This window comes from Saccopteryx leptura, chromosome 3, assembly GCF_036850995.1.
Source record: "Saccopteryx leptura isolate mSacLep1 chromosome 3, mSacLep1_pri_phased_curated, whole genome shotgun sequence".
Classification (NCBI taxonomy): domain Eukaryota; kingdom Metazoa; phylum Chordata; class Mammalia; order Chiroptera; family Emballonuridae; genus Saccopteryx; species Saccopteryx leptura.
Window position 1 is genome coordinate 256,569,326 of NC_089505.1, and position 23,695 is coordinate 256,593,020.

The 23,695-nt window shown below is 43.0% G+C and overlaps 1 protein-coding gene across 2 annotated transcripts in view; it reads left to right on the forward strand.

The window, feature by feature from the left end:
* Positions 1-307: 307 nt before the first annotated feature.
* USP34 (ubiquitin specific peptidase 34) overlaps positions 308-23,695 on the forward strand; it is a 307,835-nt gene continuing 284,447 nt past the window's right edge. For both annotated transcript variants that reach the window (XM_066378190.1, XM_066378191.1), the window contains exon 1: positions 308-448. In XM_066378190.1, coding sequence (XP_066234287.1) covers positions 406-448 — 43 coding nt within the window. In that variant the 5' untranslated portion in view covers positions 308-405. The remainder of the gene's footprint in view (positions 449-23,695) is intronic.

The window sequence follows — 23,695 nt, forward strand, 5'->3', positions numbered from 1 at the left end:
CGCAGCCCGAACGCTCTATTAAAATGGCGGCGACGTCGGCGGTGGCCGCGGCGTCTGGTCGGTGAAGTGACTCGGCTGCTTCTCTCCCCACCCGCCCCCTCCCTCCCTCTCCCCTCCCCCCGTCCTTCCCCTCCTTCCCTGCCGCCGGCGCCTCCGCGCCCCTCCGGCCTGCGCACCTCCCCTCGCCCCCCTCCTCTCCCCCGCCCGCCCCGGGGACCGCCGGCCCCCTCCCCCATTCTCCTGCTCCCCGCCCCGTCCCCGCCGCCGCCCGCCCTAGTCGCCTCCCCTCCCCTCCCCGCCCCGCCGGCCGGCCGGCCCCCTCCTCCGCCTCTCTCCCCTCCCCCCCGCCGGTCGGGATCAGTCAGTGCGATCCGAAGCGGGGGAGGGGGGGGCGGCGGCCGAACGATGTGCGAGAACTGCGCAGACCTGGTGGAGGTGTTAAATGAAAGTAAGTAGCCGCAGCGGCCGCCTGTCGGGGTGCGTGGTTTGGGGTCCCCGCGCTGTTTCCCGGCTTCCCCGGGCTGCCGCGGCCTGCGGGAGGCGAGGGCCGAACCGGGCGGCGTGCGGGCCTAGCGCCCGGGAAGGTGCGCGGTGGCGCGGCCGCCGCGCCGCCTCAGGCCCAGCTTGGCCGGGTTACCTGGGCGCCCGTGAGGGGCCGCCGCGGAGCTGTAGCCAGGCCCGGCCGGAGCGGTCCCAGCGCCTGAGAAAGTTTCCTCATTACAGGTGTCAATTAACGAAGGCACTAATGAGCCTTCGCCTCCTTTTCCTACTGGGAAGGTGAGGGGAGGTGGGGTCCGAGGATCAGGCTTTCCTCCGCAGCCCGGACCCTCCGGCCGCCCTCTTTGATTTTCAGCGAGGCTTTCTTACCTGCTAATTTTCATTAAACTCGCTGGGAGAAGGTTGGTCGTTTTCCCCTCCCTTGCGGGAATGTGTGGGTGTATTAAGCCCTTCTGTCAGCTCTTAAATACCTGAAAATGAACGGTGGTACTGATGATTGGAACCTTCATGCCTATTTTTAAAAAATTGATTAATGATGTTTTTTTAGTGCATCATTCCTTGTTTTAATGGTAAATTCTGTTATACTAAGGAGAGGAGTGTAGCGCAGATTCCATCCCGGGATAGTCATGGCCTAGCACCTGGAATAAAAGGCCATATTCCTTATGCTTTTGGTTATTAAGGAGCGTACGTACATATTGAGCTTTTATAGCCAGGTAAAATTTTTGTTCCCGACCCTTGTAAGATGGTATTTCAGCCTAAAGAAACAAGATACAGTGCAGGTTAACTATTTCTGGGCCCAAAGGCCTAGTTGGACCAGGTGAATTAGATAAAAGGTTAATATACAGAAACTTGATTGTTAAGGAAATGCTCCTTTACCAACAGCTTTGGTTGTGTGTGATATTTGAAAGACTTAAGACTTCCTGTTTTTAATATGATTCTTAAAACAGTTGATTTATAAAATTGATCATCATCTTGTTTGAATTTCACTTTAATGAGCAAACGCAATACTAATAAAAGTGGAAGGGTACTCAGTTTACTTCCTGACAGGTGAAATCGGCGTTTTGCTCATATTCAAACTATACTTTTAAATACACTGCTCACAAAAATTAGGGGATATTTTATAGCTTCATATTCATTTTGAAATATCCCCTAATTTTTGTGAGCAGTATATTTGTGCCATTCTAAATTTTCCTGGACTTTTAAGTTTGTATTTATTTTGATGTACTTTTATTTTTGGTGCATATGGTTTGATATGCTGATAAACATAAGTATTTCAGTGAACTGTATTCATATATAAGTTGTGTGATTATGGCTTTGTTATTCTGAAATTGGAAAACGAAGAGCTTTGCTTTTTGATGTATTAGGAAAATCTGCTTTTAATAGTTTTGTTGGTGTTTTAAAAAATATTTTAAACTTAATGAGGCAAGTTAATTTTAAAGATAGTGTCTAAAGAAACTGGTTAGTTCATCTTTATTATCTTTTGAAACAAGACATAATGAAGGGTTCTATTGAAGATGAGTTGGGAACCCTCTAGAACTTTGTTTAGAAGCACTCAAAAATGCAAGGATTTATGGAGTTAGAAATAGTATGGAGAATTGAAGTAATACCTTTAAGTAAATATAGTAAGTTGAATCAGGTTCACAAAACCTGGCCATGCAGACCCTCTAAGAAACCTGACTTAATGAACAAAAATAGAAGGATTTCCTATTTGTGTATAAGCCAATGATCTCTAAAAATACTTAGTTTCTTAGTATTTCCTTTAACTTGAGTTTAAAAATTTGCCTACTAAACACAATCTCACAATAATGCTTCCTTTTTTTTAAATTGCTTAAGCAGTTTTATTTGTAGGTTATACCGAGCTATGACATGTTGCTTTTTATCCCTTGTTGTTGTTTAAAATTTGTTTTTATTTTTCCTTTGTGTATTTCCTGTATCCCACTATACTAACATTTATCCGTGACTGGGTAGGAGTGTGATAGTTGGAACTTGTTGAATTGAAGTAGGTCCTATCTATGTCTTTCTTATAATCTGGCGCATAATAATTTTATTAAGACTACTTTTCCTCCATAGATTGTGCAAAGGTGAGCATCAGTTCATCCTTGATTAGACATTCAGAGTTAAAGTGCCAAAATAATGTACTCAGAATTCATCTCTCAACATAACTCCCTGTAACAGTTTAACCAAGAAAAAAAAATTATATTTTTGGGTGTTATGTTTCAAGTTGATGTTGCAAAGAATTATTATTATTTTTAAATGTTTATTTATTATTATTTTTTCGTGAGAGACAGACCGACAGACAATAAGAGGGAGAGATGAGAGATGAGAAGCACTAACTTGTAGTTGTGACAACTTAGGTTTCATTGATTGCTTTCTCATATGTGCTTTGACTGGGGCAGGGTTCCAGCTGAGCCAGTGATCCCTTCCTCAAGCCAGTGACCTTGGACTTCAAGCCAGAGAAGAGATCTTTGGGCTCAAGCCAGTGATCATGACGTCATGTCTATGATCCTATGCTCAAACCGTGAGCCACACTCAAGCTGGTGAGCCCATGCTCAAGCCGGCGACCTTGGGATTTGAACCTGGATCCTCAGCATCCCAGGTCTATGATCTATTCACTGGGCCACCGCCTGGTAAGGGTGTTTGTTTATTTTTCCAATTGACTTTTATAAAGAGGAAGGGAAAGCCTGACCCGGTGTTGGCACAGTGGATAGAGCGTCAGACTGGGATGCGGAGGACCCAGGTTCGAGACTGGGAAGTCACCAGCTTGAGCGCGGGCTCATCTGGTTTGAGCAAGGCTCACCAGCTTGTACCAAAGTCGCTGGCTTGAGCAAGGGGTTACTCGGTCTGCTGTAGCCCCACGGTCAAGGCACATATGAGAAATCAATCAATGAACAACTAAGGTGCCACAATGAAAAACTGATGATTGATGCTTCTCATCTCTCTCCATTCCTGTCTGTCCCTATCTATCCCACCCCTATCTCTCTCTGTAAAAAAAAAAAAAGAAAAAAAAAAAAAAAAAGAGGAGGAGAGAGACAGGAACATTCCTGTTTATGCCTGACTGGGAATAGAACGATGCTCTAAGCAACCTAGCTATCTGGCCAGGGTGAAAAGAATTCTTTTTTAAAAATACTAAAAGTCTATTTTATTTTCAAATATAGAATCATCAGACTTAAAGAAGTCTGCCTGGACACACCAGTAAATGTGTAAAACTTTTGTGTTTTTTATGAAAAGGTAGACATAATATGGATAGTATAGCTTTTTATCTGATGTGCAAAAAAAGCTGATAGTATAGCTTTTTTTTTGGTAAGGACTTCATATGAATTATTTTAAAATCTGGTAGAATGTAATGTAGTTAAAATAAAAATTGGTAGCAAAAGAATGTAAATAGCTTCCTTTTGTCATCAGTCTTTGATGAGCGTATTAGTACGGTATTACCAGTCACCCCTCTATTCCTGCTGTGAATCTGAAACTGTAAATTCTAACCATGGAATATATATACTTGTATATAGACACAATTTTGCCTGTGGTTAAGGAGCCATTAAAACCTGTCTTTGGAACCAGACTAAGGACCCCGTATTAAGGATCCTCTCATCCCTTTTTTAATGTGGTCTTGTTGACAGATATCCTAAAACTTGAAATTATATTTCAAAATAGCATTTGGCTTTAGTGTTAGAAAAAATCTCAAGAATACTAACATTTGAGTTTCCATTTTCTTTTCAGTGCTTTGTTTTTGATAAGGAAGACATTTTAAAAGCTTGAAATGTTTTTAGTGAATTTTGCTGCTATTATCAGTTTGTGGGGTTGCATATAGTTTTGGAGATAATTTTGAGTTTATATTCCTGTAACTTGTTCTGTCGAGTTTGTATGTTTGCTGCTTTTATAGCTATTTTTATGACCCAGTTCACTAAGTCCAGGACATTTCTGGATGTTAATGAAAAGTTGGAGGCCTGAAGTTATGGTTTGGGTCATAACCATAGCTAGCCCAACTAGTAAACTAAGGTCATTGTTTGCCCTCAAAAGGTAAATTTTTGAGAATAGAGTGAAAATGGCTTTAAATGTATATCAGTCTTTTAAACTATTGGTATGTTGTGGATTTTATTCATTGCGTGTATGTCGGGTGAATTATCGTTTACCAGTTGTTTAAAATAGACAATTCATTTGCCCTACCTAACTATCCTTTGAGATAGGTTGGAGCAAGTATTGATGCCTCAACTTTAAAGGTTAAGAAATTGAACCTCAGAAAGGCTGAAGTGGTTTGCTAAAGATCATTTGCTTAGTTAGTAGCCATATCTAAGCTAGAACTCCAGATACTCTCATATCAGTATTTGCAGAACAATTGTTTGCATCTTATTTTTAAAGCAGAATATTTTCTTGAGCAGTCTGTGTTGGGCACTTTATTAATTCTTTGAAGTAGGTACGCTATTATCCTTTTCAGATAAGAGAACCAAGACTTAGAGTTTACGTAACTTGTTTAGATCACAGGACTAATTCAGTGGAGCCAGGATTTGAACAAGACTTAATCCTAGGTCAGGCTGAAAACCCACAGTTTTTAACATTTATCCCTTGCTGTATAACTTGATGATCTATTCAAGTGGAGTTTGGCAAAATAAAAAATTACTATTTTTTATGTATTAACAAATTCAGGTGTAATTTCATGGTAGTTATAGTGGCAATTTATGGTAATAAGTGCAGCTGAGTGAGAAGCTGTTAATACTGTTTGTCAGCAATGTTCCCTTTGAAAACTACATGTTTCTAGGGTTTTTATTTATTTTATTTATTAAAAAATTTTTTAAAAAGATTTTATTTAGTTTAGAGAAGAGAGAGAGAGAGAGAGAGAGAGAGAGAAGTGGGGGAGGAGCAGGAAGCATCAACTCCCGTATGTGCCTTGACCAGGCAAGCCCAGGGCTTTGAACCAGCGACCAGGCTTTATCCACTGCACTAGCACAGGTTAGGCAAGTTTTTATTTTTTAATTTTTAATTTTTTTTTGACAGAAACAGAGAGAGAGTCAGAGAGAGGGACAGACAGACAGGAATGGAGAGAGATGAGAAGCATCAATCATTAATTTTTTGTTGCGCATTGCTACACCTTAGTTGTTCATTGATTGCTTTCTCATATGTGCCTTGACTGTGGGCCTTCAGCAGACTGAGTAACCTTTTGCTTGAGCCAGCGACCTTGGGTCCAAGCTGGTGAGCTTTGCTCAAATCAGTTGAGCCCGTGCTCAAGCTGACGACCTTGGGGTCTCGAACCTGGGTCCTCCGGATCCCAGTCCAATGCTCTATCCACTGCACCACCGCCTGGTCAGGCAAGTTTTTATTTTTTTAAAGAATTTTATTTATTGAGTTTGGAGAGAGGAAGAGATGAGATGGGGGCTGGAGCAGGAAGCATCAACTCGTAGTAACTGCTTCTTGTATGTGCCTTGACCAGGCAAGCCTGGGGTTTGAACTGGCGACCTCAGCATTCCATCCATGTCAATACTTTATCCAGTGCACCACCACAGGTCAGGCTGTAGGGCAGGTGTCTCCAGACTACGGGCCCACGGGCCGCATGCGGCCCCCTGAGGCCATTTATCCAGCACACACCCCCCCCCCCCCCCCCCCCGCCCATACTTCGGGAAGGGGCACCTCTTTTATTGGTGGTCAGTGTACTGGAGTACTGTATGTGGTAGCCCTCCAACAGTCTGAGGGACAGTGAACTGGCCCCCTGTGTAAAAAATTTGGGGACCCTTGCCCTAGGGTCTTTTATTTTTTATTTATTTATTTATTTTGTGACAGAAACAGAGACAGACAGGGACAGACAGGAAGGGAGAGAGATGAGGAATATCAATTCTTTGTTGCAACACCTTAGTTGTTCATTGATTGCTTTCTCATATATGCCTTGACTGGGGGGCTACAGCAGAGCGATTGACCTGTTGCTCAAGCCAGCGACCTTGGGTACAGGCTGGTGAGCCTTGCTCAAACCAGATGAGTCTGTACTCAAGCCAGCCAGCTCGGGATTCAAACTTGGGTCCTCTGCATCTCAGTCCAATGCTTTATCCACTGCGCCACCTCCTGGTCAGGCTCTAGAGTTTTTTAGATAAGTACACAGGCACTAAGTAATCAAATTATTAGTAGTATAACACTTTTTGGTACACATTTAATTCTGAAATTTGAACTTATTCTTACAATTGGAAATTTGATTTCACTATAAAACAAATTCCCAAATTGTGGATTAAAAGGTTTTTTTTTACCATAGATCTGAGAGGGAGAAAGAGAGAGAGAGAAAGGGCAGGGAAAAGAGGGAGAGGGAGAGAGAGGGAACCATCAACTCGTTCCACTTAGTTGTTTCGTTATTAGTTGTGCACTCATTGATTGCTTCTAGGACATGCCCCATCTGGGGATCTAACTCAGGACTTTTGTGTGCCAGGACAATGCTCTATCCACTGAGCCACTTTGCCAGGGCCTAAATTATGGATTTTTTTGGGGTAAAATTAATCTTGCTAGATATATATCTTCTTAAACCAATTCTTTTAAAATTTAATTTTGCTTTTTAGCGAGAGAAACAGACAGGAAGGGAGAGAGATGAGAAACATGAACTTGTAGTTGTGGCATTTTAGTTATTCGTTTATTGCTTTCTCATACTTGCCTTGACGGGGGAGCTCCTCCTGAGCCAGTGACCCCTTGCTCAAGCCAATGACCTTGGGCTTTAAGCCAGCTACCATGGAGTCATGTTTGTGATGTCATGCTCAAGCCGGTGACCCCGTGTTCAAGCCACTGACCTTGGGGTTTCCAACCTGGGTCCTCAGTGTCCCAGGTTGGCACTCTGTCCACTGTGCCACCACCTGGTCAGGCTAAATCAACTAATACTTGAAATAGTTTTTCTTTCTTTTTTTTTTTTTTTTTTGTATTTTTGTATTTTTCCCTGAAGCTGGAAACGGGGAGAGACAGTCAGACAGACTCCCGCATGTGCCCGACTGGGATCCACCTGGCACACCCACCAGGGGCCACTCTCTGCCCACCATGGGGCCATGCTCTGCCCCTCCGGGGCTTCGCTCTTTTGAGACCAGAGCCACTCTAGCGCCTGGGGCAGAGGCCAAGGAGCCATCCCCAGCGCCCGGGCCATCCTTGCTCCAATGGAGCCTTGGCTGCGGGAGGGGAAGAGAGAGACAGAGAGGAAGGAGGGGGTGGGGGTGGAGAAGCAAATGGGCGCTTCTCTTATGTGCCCTGGCCAGGAATCGAACCCGGGTCCCCCGCACGCCAGGCCGACGCTCTACCACTGAGCCAACCGGCCAGGGCCCTGAAATAGTTTTTCAAAGACAATAGCATTCACAATTTCAACTCAAATATCTTTATGAAATAACTTAAAAACCATAAAACACTACAAACATAGATTATTAATACTATCTGCATTGTTAGTGACCACTATTGGTGACTAGCTTTAGCACTGTATTCATGAGATATGTTAATGTTTTTATGTTTAATGATAGTGTATGTAATTATTTTTAAAAATTTTTATTGATTTTTAGACAGGAAGGGAGGGAGAAGGAAGGAAAAGAACAGAGAAAGAGAAACAAATATTGATTTGTTGTTTTACTTATGTATGCATTACTTGGTTGATTCTATGTTGACTGGGGATCAAACTGGCAATCTTGGTGTATTGGGACGATGCTCTAACCAACTGAGCTACTTGGCCAGGGCATATACAGGTATTTTTTTTTTTTTCTGAAGTTGGAAACGGGGAGGCAGTCAGACAGACTCTCGCATGCGCCCAACCAGGATCCACCCAGCATGCCCACCAGGGGGCGATGCTCTGCCCATCTGGGGCGTTGCTCTGTTGCAACCAGAGCCATTCTAGCGCCTGAGGCAGAGGCCATAGAGCCATCCTCAGCACCCGGGCCAACTTTGCTCCAATGGAGCCTTGGCTGCAGGAGGGGAAGAGAGAGACAGAGAGGAAGGAGAGGGGGAGGGGTGGAGAAAAAGATGGGCGTCTCCCCTGTGTTCCCTGGCTGGGAATCGAACCTGAGACTCCCGCACACCAGGCCGATGCTCTACCACTGAGCAAACTGGCCAGGGCCGTTTGAAATATTTTTTCACCTTACTTTTTATTACACATTTACCTCAAAAATTTTTTTAATGCTTATTGATTAGAGAGAGGAAGAGAGAGAGAGAGAGAGAGACAGGAACATTGATCTGTTCCTGTATAGGCCCTGACTGGGGATCAAACTGACGTCTGCACAGTGGGACGAAGCTCTAACCAACTGAGGTATCAGGCTAGGGCCACATTTACATTTTTAAAGTTAAGAATAAGGTATATGTAGTAATACCTAGCTTATTTCACCTAACATTACATTTGATCATCTCCCTTATTAACTTTTTTCTCCCTCATTAACTTTTGAAAAGTTTTTGTATAGTATTTACATATTGTATACAATTAAATATTTCCCTATTACTGTATGTTTGTTTCCAGTTCTCTCATATTATAAATATGCTGCAAAAGATTATCCTTGGGCCCTGACCGGTTGGCTCAGTGGTAGAGCGTCGGCCTGGCATGCGGGAGTCCCGGATTCGATTCCTGGCCGGGACACACAGGAGAAGCACCCATTTGCTTCTCTACCCCTCCCCCTCTCCTTCCTCTCTGTCTCTCTCTTCCCCTCCCGCAGCCAAGGCTCCATTGGAGCAAAGTTTGCCTGGGCACTGAGGATGGCTCTATGGCTTCTGTCTCAGGCGCTAGAATGGCTCTGATTGCGGCAGAGGGGCAGAGCATCCCCCCATGGTGGGCGTGCGGGTGGATCCCGGTCGGGTAGTCTGTCTGACTGCCTCCCTGTTTCCAACCTCAGAAAAATACAAAAAAAAAAAAAAAATTATCCTTGTATATAAATTAAAAAAAAAAAAATTTCAATCTACTGATTTGAGAGGGAGAGAGATAGAGGAAGAGGAACGGAAACAGAGATCTGTTCTTGTATGTGCCCTGACCAAGGATCAAACTAGCAACCTCTGTGCTTTGGGATGATGCTTTAACTAACTGAGCTATCTAGCCAGGGCTATGTAAATCTTTTAGTGCATCACTATTTTTTGTTTAAGTGAGAGGAGGGGAGATAGATAGACACCTGCATGCACCTTGACCAGCATCCACCTGGCACCTGTCTGGGACTGATGCTCAAATCAAGGGAGCAATTTTTAGTGCCTAAGTCTGACACGCTGGGACCAACCAAGCTATCCTCAGCGTTTGGGACTAGAGCTCAAACTGGTAGAAATACTGGCTTTGGGAGGGAAAGAGAGAGAAGAGAGAGGGGGAGAGAAACAGATGGTTGCTTCTCTTGTGTGCCCTGACTGGGAATCGAACCTGGGCTGTCCATATACTAGCTGACTTTCTATCCAGTGAACCAACTGGCCAGGGCCTGTTTTTTCTTCTTTGTAAACATTTTGTTTCTTTTTTTTTTTTTAATCCTCATCACTGGTTCTTTTAAGATAGATTCTTAGGGCTCCGGGCTGGTTGACTCAGTGGTAGAATGTCGGCCTGGTGTGTGGAAGTCCTGGGTTCGATTCTTGGTCAGGGCACACAGGAGAAGCGCCCATCTGCTTCTCCACCCTTCCCCCTCTCCTTCCTTTTCTCTCTCTCTCTCTCTCTCTCTCTCTCTCTCTCTCTCTTCCCCTCCTGCCCTCCTGCAGCCATAGCTCGTTTAGAGTGAGTTGCCCCTGGGCACTGAGGATGGCTCCATGGCCTCCACCTCAGATGCTAAAAAATGGCTTCGGTTGCAATGGAGCAAGGGCCCCACATGGGCAGATCATTGCCCTCTACTGGGCTTGCGGAGTGGATCCGGTCAGGGTGCATGTGGGTGTCTCTCTGCCTCCCATCCTTTCACCAGAAAAATAAAAAGAAAGAAAAAAGATAGATTCTTAGAAGTGATTACTGTGTCACAAATATGAACACATTTTTTATTTATATCTGCCAATTGCTTTCCAGAAAGGATATATTGATTTCCATTTATTCAGTAGTGTCATCATAACTTGGCCACTCTCACATGTGCAGAATATTATCCTTAAAAAAGTGTATATTGCCCTGGCCATTTGCTCAGTGGATAGAGCGTCAGCCCAGTGTGCGGAAGCCCTGGGTTTGATCTCTGATCAGGGCACATATAACTGCTTCTCTTCCTTTTCTTTCTGCCTTCTCTCTCTTTTCTCCTCTCACAGACAGTGGCTTTTTTGGTTTGAGTGTTGGCCACAGATGCCGAGAATAGCTCAGCTGATTCAAGCATCAGTCCCAGACAGTGTTGCTGGGTGGATCCTGATCGGGGTGCATGCAGGAGTCTGTCTCCCTCCTCTTGCTTAAAAAGAAAAATATGTTATTTTGGCAAAACATGTAATAACTAATTACTAGTAAGTTTAAGCACATATTTTTATTGGTATTTGCATTTAGTATTTAATGTATTGCATGTGTTTTCCTACTTTTTGAGTTTTAATGTTTTGTATGAACTTATAAGAGCTGTTAAGTTATTAAGGATATCAACCGTTGGTCATATTCATCATGTACTTTTTTTCCTGTTTTCTTTTTTCATTTTGGTATTTTTAATTATTGTTTTTTAAAACATGTTTTACATTGTGCATCTCCATTTTTGCTTGTCTGAAACACAATTTATGATTATCATTACTTGCTAACACCATTATAACTCTTTATTGCCTGGAAAATAAAGTCCTAACTTCTTAGCCTGGCACATATATCGTATATAGCACAATTTGGACCAAACTTATCTCACTTTTTTGGTGTGTGGGGGGGAGGATTTCTTAAATCTTTTTGGACCTATGTTAAAATGACTTATACCCTTTGGTTTAGAATACATACTTATGTAATACCCCATCATCTTCTTTTTAAAAAAAAAAAATTAATATCAGCTTCCCTTGTAGAATGATGAATTCCTTCAGGTCAGGAGCTATGGTTTATTTCTTCTTACCCCAGTCCTAATACAATGCCTTGTAGAGAATAGATGCTTAGTAAACATTTTAGTTAATGAAAGATTGTGGTAGAAGAATGTGATTGTCTAGGTAAGTCATTGTTCTTGGAACTCTAGTCAGTAGTGATTTAGATATGAGAATTTCTGGATGAAGTATGCTGTAGCTGTAGATTATGGTATATCATCTATACTTTTTATTATTCATAAACCAGTAGGTTTTTTTTTAAGCGAGAGACACACACACACAGGAAGGGAGATGAGAAGCATCAACTTATAATCGTAGCACTTAAGTTGTTCATAGATTGCTTCTCATAGGTGCCTTGACTGGGGAGGGGGAGGGTCCAGCTGAGCCAGTGACCCCTTACTCAAGCCAGCGACCTTGGGCTCAAGCTGGCACATGTTCAAGCTGGCGACCCTGCACTGAGGCTGGTGAGCCCGAGCTCAAGCTGCATGAATTAGTGCTCAAGCTGGCAACCTCGGTGTTTCGAATGCTCTATCTACTGTGCCACCACTGGTCAGGCCCAGTCAGTATATACTTATAAAAAATAACGACCCTAACCTGGCCGCTGTCGACCTGGAATGCTGAGGTTGCTGGTTTGAAACTCTGGGCTTGACTGGTCAGGGCACTTAAAGAATCACTGAACAACTAAAGTAAAGGAACTATGAGTTGATACATTTTGCTCCACCCCCCCTTCTCTGTAAAATCAATAAATAAAATCTTGAAGAAAAGAAATCACTATCCTGACCATTTTAGTTAGTATACAACCAAGAGTTTTGATTTCGATATTTTTCCTTATGAGCTCTTTTCTGTTGGAGATTTGGTGTAATCTTTAGCCATTTTTCATTATAGTCTGGTTTAGGTTTCTAAAACATGTTGGGCATGTGTCATCTATAGTATTTTGTGGCAGGAGAAAACATAAGAAACCCGTATCATTGATTATTTACCTCTCTACCAGGGTGTTTAGTCTTTTTCAAAAATTGAAAGTGGCTTTGTTGTTTCTCATTTTTAAAAAGGATGATACCTTCTTTATTTTTTTTAAAAGAAAAACTCAAATAGTACAGGAAATGAAAATTAAGAGAATCTGAACTCTGTTTACCAAAGAAATAGTTTATGTTATGGTGAATATGTCTTAAGTCATTCTTTTCTCTTTACTCAGATACACCATTTAAAAATTATTTTATTGATTTGGGGGGGGTAGAGAGAGAGATAGAGAAGTGGGGAGGAGCAGGAAACATCAACTCGTAGTAGTTGCTTCTCATATGTGTCTTGACTGGGTAAGCCCAGGGTGTCGAACTGGCGATCAGCATTCCAAGTTGAATACTGACACTTGATTCTCTGAACCATCATGGGTCAAGTCTCATATACACTCTTTTATGTAAATACACTCATTACAGGTTACTCTATATCTTTTTATTTTTTTATTCATTTCAGTGAGAGAGGAAGGAGGAAAGGAGGGAGAGAGAGACAGAAATATTGAGCTGTTCCTGTATGTGCCTTGATCAGGGATTGAATTGACAACCTCCATGCTTCAGGACGGTTCTCCAACCAACCGAGTCATCTAGCCAGGGCTCTATATAATTTTTATTAATAAGATGTAGGCACTTTATTTTTTTATTTTTTAATTTATTTATTTATTCATTTTTTTAGAAAGGAGAGAGAGAGAGAGAGGAGAGACAGAGAGAGAAGGGGGGGAGGAGCAGGAAGCATCAACTCCCCTATGTGCCTTGACCAGGCAAGCCCAGGGTTTTGAACCGATGACCTCAGCATTTCCAGGTCGACGCTTTATCCACTGCACCATCACAGGTCAGGCTGATTGCCCTCTCAAACGTGCCTTGACTGCAGGCCTTCAGCAGACTGAGTGACCCCTTGCTGGAGCCAGCAACCTTGGGTCCAAGCTGGTGAGCTTTGCTCAAACCAGATGAGCCTGCGCTCAAGCTGGCGACCTCGGGGTCTCGAACCTGGGTCCTCCACATCCCAGTCCGACGCTCCATCCACTGCGCCACCGCCTGGCCAGGAGATGTAGGCACTTTTATGCTAATATACACTTACATTGTAATTTTTTTTTTTGTATTTTTACAAAGTTAGAAGGGGGGGTAGGCAGACTCCCACATGCGCTCGACTGGGATCCGCCCAGCATGCCTACCAGGGGGCGATGCTTGGCCATTCTGGGGTGTTGCTTCACTGCAGTTGGAGCCATTCTAGCACCTGAGGCGGAGGCCATGGAGCCATCCTCAGCACTCAGGCCAACTTTGCTCCAATGGAGGCTTGGTTGTGGGAAGGGAAGAGAGAGATAAAGAGAAAGGAGGAGGGGGAAGGGTGGAGAAGCAGATGGGTGCTTCTCCTATGTGCCCTGGCAGGGAATCGAAACCAGGACTTCCACATGGCAGGCCAACACTCTACCGCTGAGCCAACTGGCCAGGGCCTACATAGTAATTTTTAATGCCTTGAATATAGTACAGTGGCACCTTGAGATACGAGTTTAATTTGTTCTGTAACCGAGCTCGTAAGTCAGTCAACTCCTATATCAAACAAATTAACCCATTTAAAATAACTGAAATAGATTTAATCTGTTCCAGCCCTGTGAAACATTCCCAAACCATCCAAAATTATGAAAAAAGACATGTTTTAAATAAACACACATGTATACTTTACCAATGCATAACAAAATATATGAAATAAAAGAAAAAGTGTTATTTAGTACTGTATTCTTACCTTGGAGACAGATGAGTGCAGCTAATGGAGGTGAATGGCGGAGGAGGAGGGAGGGAGGAAGGGATGCAGGCACTGTAGACACATAAACTAAAATTGCACTTTCTTAACACTAAATGTAAACTAAAACTGCATTTTCTTTAAACAAAACTAAAACTGCACTTTCTTTACTTAAAATGAAACCACAAAAACTTAATTGTAAAAAAATGCACTTTCTTAACTTTAAACTTAACCTAAGCTGAACATTATGTATTTTTCATTTAATCATAACTTGTTTTTGCTTTTTTTGGCTGCTCTTTTAGCACTTTCACTTGCAGGACTTTTGAATAAAAATCTATCCAAAGAGGTTTGCTTTTCCCTGCCTTTTAAAATGTTATGGAAGTGTGACAAACAAATGTCATTAAAAAGTGCTGAAGCACAACCAGTTGAAACTTTTTCGGGTGTTTCTTTTCTTTTTTTTTTTAAATTATTTTTATTTATTCATTTTATTTTATTTATTTTTATTTTTTATTTTTTTATTCATTTTAGAGGGGGGAGAGAGAGAGAGAGAGGGAAAGAGAGAGAGAGAGAGAGAGAAGGGAGGAGCAGGAAGCATCAACTCCCATATGTGCCTTGACCGGCAAGCCCAAGGTTTTTTTTATTTATTTTTATTTTTTTTATTTTATTTATTTATTCATTTTAGAGAGGAGAGGGAGAGACAGAGAGAGAAGGGGGGGAGGAGCTGGAAGCATCAACTCCCATATGTGCCTTGACCAGGCAAGCCCAGGGTTTCGAACCGGTGACCTCAGCATTTCCAGGTCGACTCTTTATCCAGTGCGCCACTACAGGTCAGGCAAGCCCAAGGTTTTGAACCACCGACCTCAGCGTTCCAGGTCGGTGCTTGATCCACTGCGCCACCACAGGTCAGGATTGGGTGTTTCTTTTCAATGAAACTTGAAATTTCTCCCACATTGCCAGCATGTCTTTTTTTTTGAAATTTTATTTATTTATTTTTTTACAGAGACAGAGAGTGAGTCAGAGAGAGGGATAGACAGGGACAGACAGACAGGAACAGAGAGAGACGAGAAGCATCAATCATTAGTTTTTCATTGCGCGTTGCAACACCTTAGTTGTTCATTGATTGCTTTCTCATATGTGCCTTGACCACGGGCCTTCAGCAGACCGAGTAACTCCTTGCTGGAGCCAGTGACCTTGGGTTCAAGCTGGTAGGCTTTTTGCTCAAACCAGATGAGCCCATGCTCAAGCTGGCGACCTCGGGGTCTCTGCATCCCAGTCCGACGCTCTATCCACTGCGTCACCGCCTGGTCAGGCGCCAGCATGTCTTTAATTTCACTTGTAGAAATCACTTCCTCCGACTCTACCTCCTCCTCACTACTAATCTCTTATGTTGAAGCTCCGTATGTTGCATCATCTGTAGCTCCTTCCACTCGTCAGTTGAGAGTTTCTCCTCATGTTCCTCGATGAGCTCGTTTACATCACCCTCATCTACCTCCAGACCCATCGACTTTCCAAGGGATACAATCTCCTCCAACGCTTCTACCTTGGTCTCGGTCTTTGGTTCGAATCCTTCGAAGTCCCTGTCTGCAACAACATCAGGCCATAACTTTTTCCATGCTGAGTTCAAGGTTCTTCTTATAACCTCTTGCCATGCCAAGTCAATAATGCGTAAACATATCATGATGTTGTAGTGATCTTTCCAAAACTCTCGAAGGGTTAGATTTGTATTCTCAAGTCACCTCAGAGCAGCAGCAGAACAAATGCTTTGTGTAAAGCTTTTTATTTTTTTTAAAAATTTTTTTATTTTTTTATATTTTTCTGAAGCTAGAAACTGGGAGAGACAGTCAGACAGACTCCCGCATGCGCCCGACCGGGATCCACCCGGCATGCCCACCAGGGGGCGGTGCTCTGCCGCGACCAGAGCCACTCTGTCGCCTGGGGCAGCGGCCAAGGAGCCATCCCCAGCGCCCGGGCCATCTTTGCTCCAATGGAGCCTTGGCTGCGGGAGGGGAAGAGAGAGACAGAGAGGAAGGAGAGGGGGAGGGGTGGAGAAGCAGATAGGCGCTTCTCCTGTGTTCCCTGGCCGGGAATCGAACCCGGGACTTCTGCACGCCAGGCCGACACTCTACCACTGAGCCAGCCGGCCAGGGCGTGTAAAGCTTTTTAAAGTTGGAAATGACCTGCTGATCCATAGGTTGCAAGATTGAGGTCGTGTTGGGTGGGAGGTAGAGGACTTTCACGAATTTGAACTCATCGAGAATGTCATCTTCAAGACCAGGTGGGTGGGCTGGAGCATTATCAAGGATTTGTAATGCTTTCATTGGGACTTTATTTTCTTGAAGATATTTCTTCACTGCAGGACCAAAGTCGAGATTTACCCATTCAATAAAAAACTGCCACATAACCCACACCCTAGCATTGGCGTGCCACATAACCTGCAGTTTTTCTTTAAGAATCTTGTGAGTCTTAAAGGCTCGAGGATTTTCGGAATGATACACTAGCAGTGGCTTTACTTTATAGTCACCGCTAGCATTTGTACACAATGCAAGGGTCAGACAGTCCTTAATGGGTTTATGGCCTGGCAGCTTCTTGTCCTCTGCAGTGATGAAAGTCCTCTGGGGCATTTTTTTTCCAAAACAATCCTGTTTTGTCACAGTTGAACACTTGTTGGGGGATGTAGCCTGCCTTTGCGATAAGCAGGGCAAAATGTGCAATGTACTCCTCAGCTGCCGCAGCACTCGCAGCTTCACCATGCCTCACTGCTGAGTGGATGTCAGATTTTTTCTTGAAAATTTCAAACCAGCCGTGACTTGCCTTAAATGTATCTTCTGCCTCTTTTTTTTGTGGCGACACACAGAGAGAGTCAAGTACAGACAGACAGGAAGGTAGGGAGATGAGAAAAATCATTTCTTCGTTGCGGTTCCTTAGTTGTTGTTCATTGACTGATTTCTCATTTGTGCCTTGATTGGGGGGGGGGGGCTGCAGCAGACTGAGTGACCCCTTGCTTGAGCCAGCAATCTTGGGCTCAAGTGGTGAGCCTCGCTCAAACCAGATGAGCCCGCGCTCAAGCTGGTGACCTCGGGGTCTCGAACCTGGGTCCTCCACATCCCAGCCCAATGCTCTATCTACTGTGCCACCACCTGGTCAGGCACTGCTGCCTTTTTTGAGGTTGATGGTTATTTCTTCTTCAAGTCACCGTAAATAATACGTGCCTTTTCACATATTATAGTCTCCGTCACTGTATCTCCGTCACTGTATCTCCTGCCAGCTCTTTCTCTTCCACCCACACCAGCAGAAGCTTCTCCATTTCTTCATGGATATTTGTCCTTAATTGGGACAGAATTGTAGTTCTTTTTGCTGGATTTGCGCTTTTGATGGCATCCTTTTGTTTAAGGATGGTACAAATTGTAGATGTATTGTGGTGATACAGCCTTGTCAGTTAAATCACTTGTACACCACGATCATGTTTTTCTATTATTTCTTGCTTTACTTCTATGGACATCATTCTCTTCTTCTCACCACTGTTATTTGCACTCACTTTCTTTGGCCCCGTGATAGCATGCAAAAAGTTAGTAAAAAATGCAAAAATGGCCTGACCAGGCGGTGGCGCGGTAGATAGAGCGTTGGACTGGGATGCAGAGGACCTGGGTTCGGACCCCGAGGTCGCCAGCTTGAGTGCGGGCTCATCTGGCTTGAGCAAAAAGCTCACCAGCTGGAGCCCAAGGTCGCTGGCTCAAGCAAGGGTTTACTCGGTCTGCTGAAGGCCCGTGGTCAAGGCACATATGAGAAAGCAATCAATGAACAACTAAGGTGTTGCAACGCGCAATGAAAAACTAATGATTGATGCTTCTCGTCTCTCTCCGTTCCTGTCTGTCCCTGTCTATCCCTCTCACTGACTCACTCTCTGTCTCTGTAGTAAAAAATAAAAATAAAAAAAAAATAAAAAAACCAAAAATGATGCAAGAACGAGTACAGTGCATGAGATTCGACTTGATTCTGCGGTTAACACTTGAGAAAGACAAGATGCTGGTGTTGTGCTGCCGATACTGGACCTGTGCACCAACGCGCCAACTAGTGGCAGCTTTCCGAATCATGACTCGTATCTCGGAATTTTGCTCGGATCTCGAACAAAAATACGTACCGAGTCGCAGCTCGTATCTTAAAAATTCATATGTCGGTCTGCTCGTATCTCAAGGCACCAATGTATTCCAATATTTGGTAACTTAACCAGTCCTTGACTGTCAGGCAGTTCATTGGGGGTATTATATATCTTTCTGTAATTGTCTGAGTATCAGCTTGAATATATTGAAATCAGATTGCTGAGTAGCTCATACAGCATATCTGGGAGGAAATCTGGCAATATGAAAAAACTTAAAAAAATGTTTTCTCTGACCTGTGGTAGCACAGTGGATAAAGCATCGACCTGGAACACTGAGGTCGCTGGTTCAAAAACCTGTACTTGCCTGGTCAAGGCACAGATGGGAGTAGATGCTTCCATCTCCTCTCCACCCTCCTCTATAAAATGAATAAAAAAAAAAAGAACCCAACCAAAAAATGTTTTCCAACATCAGCGTATATGCTTCATAGTCAAAGTGTTTATTTTTATTTTTTTTTAAATTTTATTTATTTATTTTTAGAGAGGAGAGAGAGAGGGAGAGAGACAGAGAGAGAGGAGAGAGAGACAGGGGGGAGGAGCTGAAAGCATCAACTCCCATATGTGCCTTGACCAGGCAAGCCCAGGGTTTCAAACCGGCGACCTCAGCATTTCCAGGTCGACGCTTTATCCACTGAGCCACCACAGGTCAGGCAAAGTGTTTATTTTGATTCTTAGCTTTGTGGGTCTGAATTAGCAATGTACTGATTCAAAACCACCATAAGACAAAATAGGAGGGTACTTTTTTTATTTTTTTTTAATAAATTTTTATTAATGTTAATGGGATGACATTAATAATTCAGGGTACATATATTCAAAGAAAACATGTCTAGATTATCCTGTCATTAAATTATGTTGCATACCCCTCACCCAGAGTCATATTGTCCTCCGTCACCCTCTGTCTAGTTTTCTCTGTGCCCCTCCCCCTCCCCCTAACTCTTTCCCTTCCTCCCTCCTGCGTCCTCCCTCCCCCCACCCCTGGTAACCACCACTCTCTTGTCCATGTCTCTTAGTCTCGCTTTTATGTTCCACCAATGTATGGAATCATGTAGTTCTTGTTTTTTTCTGATTTACTTATTTCACTCCGTATAATGTTATCAAGATCCCACCATTTTGCTGTAAATGATCTGATGTCATCATTTCTTATGGCTGAGTAGTATTCCATAGTGTATATGTGCCACATCTTCTTTATCCAGTCTTCTATTGAAGGGTTTTTTGGTTGTTTCCATGTCTTGGCCACTGTGAACAGTGCTGCAATGAACATGGGGCTACATGTGTCTTTACGTATCAATGATTCTGAGGTTTTGGGGTATATACCCAGTAGAGGGATTGCTGGGTCATAAGGTAGTTCTATTTGCAGTTTTTTGAGGAACCACCATACTTTCCTCCATAATGGTTGTACTACTTTACATTCCCACCAACAGTGTATGAGGGTTCCTTTTTCTCTACAGCCTCTCCAACATTTGCTATTACCTGTCTTGCTAATAACAGCTAATCTAACAGGGGTGAGGTGGTATCTCATTGTAGTTTTGTTTTGCATTTCTCTAATAACTAATGAAGCTGAGCATCTTTTCATATATCTGTTGGCCATTTGTATTTCTTCCTGGGAGAAGTGTCTGTTCATGTCCTCTTCCCATTTTTTTATTGGATTGTTTGTTTGTTGTTGAGTTTTATGAGTTCTTTGTAAATTTTGGATATTAGGCCCTTATCTGAGCTGTTGTTTGAAAATATCAGTTCCCATTCAGTTGGCTTTCTGTTTATTTTGATATCAGTTTCTCTTGCTGAGCAAAAACTTTTTATTCTGATGTAGTCCCATTCATTTATCTTTGCCTTCACTTCTCTTGCCATTGGAGTCAAGTTCATAAAATGTTCTTTAAAACCCAGGTCCATGATTTTAGTACCTATGTCTTCTTCTATGTACTTTATTGTTTCAGATCTTATATTTAGGTCTTTGATCCATTTTGAATTAATTTTAGTACACGGGGACAGGCTGTAGTCGAGTTTCATTCTTTTGCATGTGGCTTTCCAGTTTTCCCAACACCATTTGTTGAAGAGGCTTTCTTTTCTCCATTTTGTGTTGTTGGCCCCTTTATCAAAGATTATTTGACCATATATATGTGGTTTCTATTCTGTTCCATTGGTCTGAGTATCTATTTTTCTGCCAATACCATACAGTTTTGATTATTGTGGCCCTATAATATAGTTTAAAGTCAGGTATTGTAATGCCCCCAGCTTCATTCTTTTTCCTTAGGATTGCTTTGGCTATTCGGGGTTTTATAGTTCCATATAAATCTTATGATTTTTTGTTCCATTTCTTTAAAAAATGTCATAGGAATTTTGATGGGAATTGCATTAAATTTATATATTACTTTGGGTAATATGGCCATTTTAATTATATTTATTCTTCCTATCCAAGAACAAGGAATATTTTTCCATCTCATTGTGTCTTTTTCTATTTCTCTTAGCAATGCCTTGTAGTTTTCGTTATATAGGTCCTTTACATTCTTTGTTATGTTCATTCCTAGGTATTTTATTTTTTTTGTTGCAATCGTGAAGGGGGGAGGGTACTTTTTATTCTGGGTAACTTTGCTGCCAGACCAATGAACTGTATTTCGATTATTGAGAAAGGCTTAGTAACCCATGATGAATGTAGAAGTATATGAGTTGTATGTAGTAAGACTACTAGCTCAGAATAAAGTGAACCTTAAGAAAATGCTTAAGACACTCTGGCCAGTTGGCTCAGTGGTAGAGCGTCAACCTGGTGTGTGAATGTCCTACATTCAATTCCCAATTAGGGCACACAGGAGAAGCGGCCACCTGCTTCTCTACCCCTCTTGTTTCTCTCTTTCTCTCTCTTTTTTCCTCTCTTGCAGCCATGGCTCAATTGGAGCGAGTTGGCCCCGGGTCCTGAGGATGGCTCCATGGCCTCCATCTCAGGCCCGAAGAGCTTGGTTGAGCAACCAAGTGATGCCCTATATGGGCTGAGCATAGCCCCTTTGTGGGCTTGCTGGGTGAATCCCAGTCAGAGCACATGCGGGGGTCTGTCTCTGCTTCCCCTCCTTTCACTAAATAAAAACAAAAAGAATGCTTAAGACAATAGGGCTTTTAAAGTTGTGTTCAAAGTAAGAAAATAAGTAATAGGGACAGTGGACGGGAAAGTGGTATAATAGAGTGTGGTGGTCAGCAGAATGTTGTTTTACTCTAATAGTGCTTTGTTTCCATTTTCCTATCTAAGGGGTGTCCCCAAACTGGCAAGATAAAACATATTAAGAGAGAATCTTGTCTGACCAGGTGGTGGTGCAGTGGATAGAGTGTCGGACTGGGATGAGGAGGACCCAGGTTCGAAACCCCTAGGTCGCCGGCTTGAGCGCAAGCTCATCTGTCTTGAGCGTGGGCTCACCAGCTTGAGCGCAGGGTTGCTGGTTTGAGCATGGGATCATAGACATGACCTCATGGTTACTGGCTTGAGCCCAAAGGTTGCTGGCTTGAAGCTCAAAGTCGCTGGCTTGAGCAACCAAGGGATCACTTGCTCTGCTGGAGACCTCCCTCCCTGTCAAGGCACATATTGAGAAAGCAGTCAATGAACAACATAGGAGCTGAAACAAAGACCTGATGTTTCTCATCTCTCTCCCTTCCTGTCTGTTTGTCCCTATCTGTCCCTTCCTCTGTTTCTCTTCCTGTCTCTGAGACACACACACACACGGGAATCTAACTTCCAGATTGTTAGACTAATGAGGAATATTGAGAGCTTTGTTAGTAGTGTTAAGAGTTAAAATCGCCAGGTTTGGGCAGATCCCATCCAGTGAAGCTGATAGAGCTATAGTCTTCTGCTTGTGAAGTTTTAGTTCTTAAGTTTACAGAAGAGCAGAAATTGGCAAGTATTGTCTTAGGTTATTTTTTTCCCTCTCACTTTGAGAACTAGAAGAGAAACTTGTCATTATTAAATAATCGCTTAGTAAAGAGTGAAAGGGTAGTAAAAAGTTGGCAAGGCACTAATTAGTAACATATTAAACCAATCTCATATTTTTTCTTTTATCTGGAAACCAGTATCGTAAAACATGGAAATGCCACTGTAGATACGACATATTTTTTTTAAAATTTATTCATTTTTTTTTTAGAGAGAGAGAGGGGGAGAGAGAGGGAGAGAGAGGAGAGAGAGACAGGGGGGAGGAGCAGGAAGCATCAACTCCCATATGTGCCTTGACCAGGTAAGCCCAGGGTTTCGAACCAGCGACCTCAGCATTTCCAGGTCGATGCTTTATCCACTGCACCACCACAGGTCAGGCGATACGACATATTTTGACTACATTAAGACCCTTGACAGAATCTGATGCTATCCTTGTGAGAAAGATGAGGTGTATTTTTTTGTCAACCTGGAGGGACATGACTGCTAGCAAGCCAAAGGCTCTTGGCCTTAATTCTTTACTCTTTAAGCTTTTCAGTAATGAGCCTTGGTTTATAAACTGGGCATTTGACTGGAATTGGTCCTGTTTCAAGGGAGTGAGGGAGACTTTGGAACCTTTTCCCTTGTTTTAAAATGAAAAGCTCATTTTGGTCTGTTATTAATTGTGGTATAAGATATTTTTTAGGGAGAAAGGGTATAGCTGCTTTATAAATATGCTTGAAAACCATTCAGAATATTTTGTGGGTGCTCAAAAAGCCAACACAACATGAAACACTCTTCAAGTATACATATAAGCATTATGCCCAGGTGATAGGAGGTAGTGTACTGTGCTTGAACAGTTGGGATAGTACTGTGTTACATTATATACTATATATTGATGATAACCTACTTCTGAAGTGATTTGAACACCAGGTAGTTTTACTTTTTTCATTGAACCTCACAAAATTTGTGAGAAATACAATGATTTGGCCAAGGTTACAAAGCTAATAAGTAGTATAGCTAGGACTGGAATTTAGTTCTTATTTGTACTCATTATACTTTTCGTTAATGATTTTTTTTTTTATTTTTTTTTTGGTATTTTTCTGAAGCTGGAAACGGGGAGAGACAGACTCTCGCATGCGCCCGACTGGGGTCCACCCGGCACGCCCACCAGGGGCGATGCTCTGCCCCTCCGGGGCGTCGCTCTGTCGTGACCAGAGCCACTCTAGCGCCTGGGGCAGAGGCCAAGGAGCCATCCCCAGCACCCGGGCCATCTTTGCTCCAATGGAGCCTCGGCTGCGGGAGAAGAGAGACAGAGAGGAAGGAGAGGGGGAAGGGTGGAGAAGCAGATGGGCGCTTCTCCTGTGTGCCCTGGCTGGGAATCGAACCCGGGACTTCTGCACACCAGGCCGATGCTCTACCACTGAGCCAACCGGCCAGGGCCCGTTAATGATGTTTTATTTTTAATTTATTAATTTGAGAGAGATAAACATCTATTATTTATTTTTAGAGAGAGAGAGATGGACAGACAG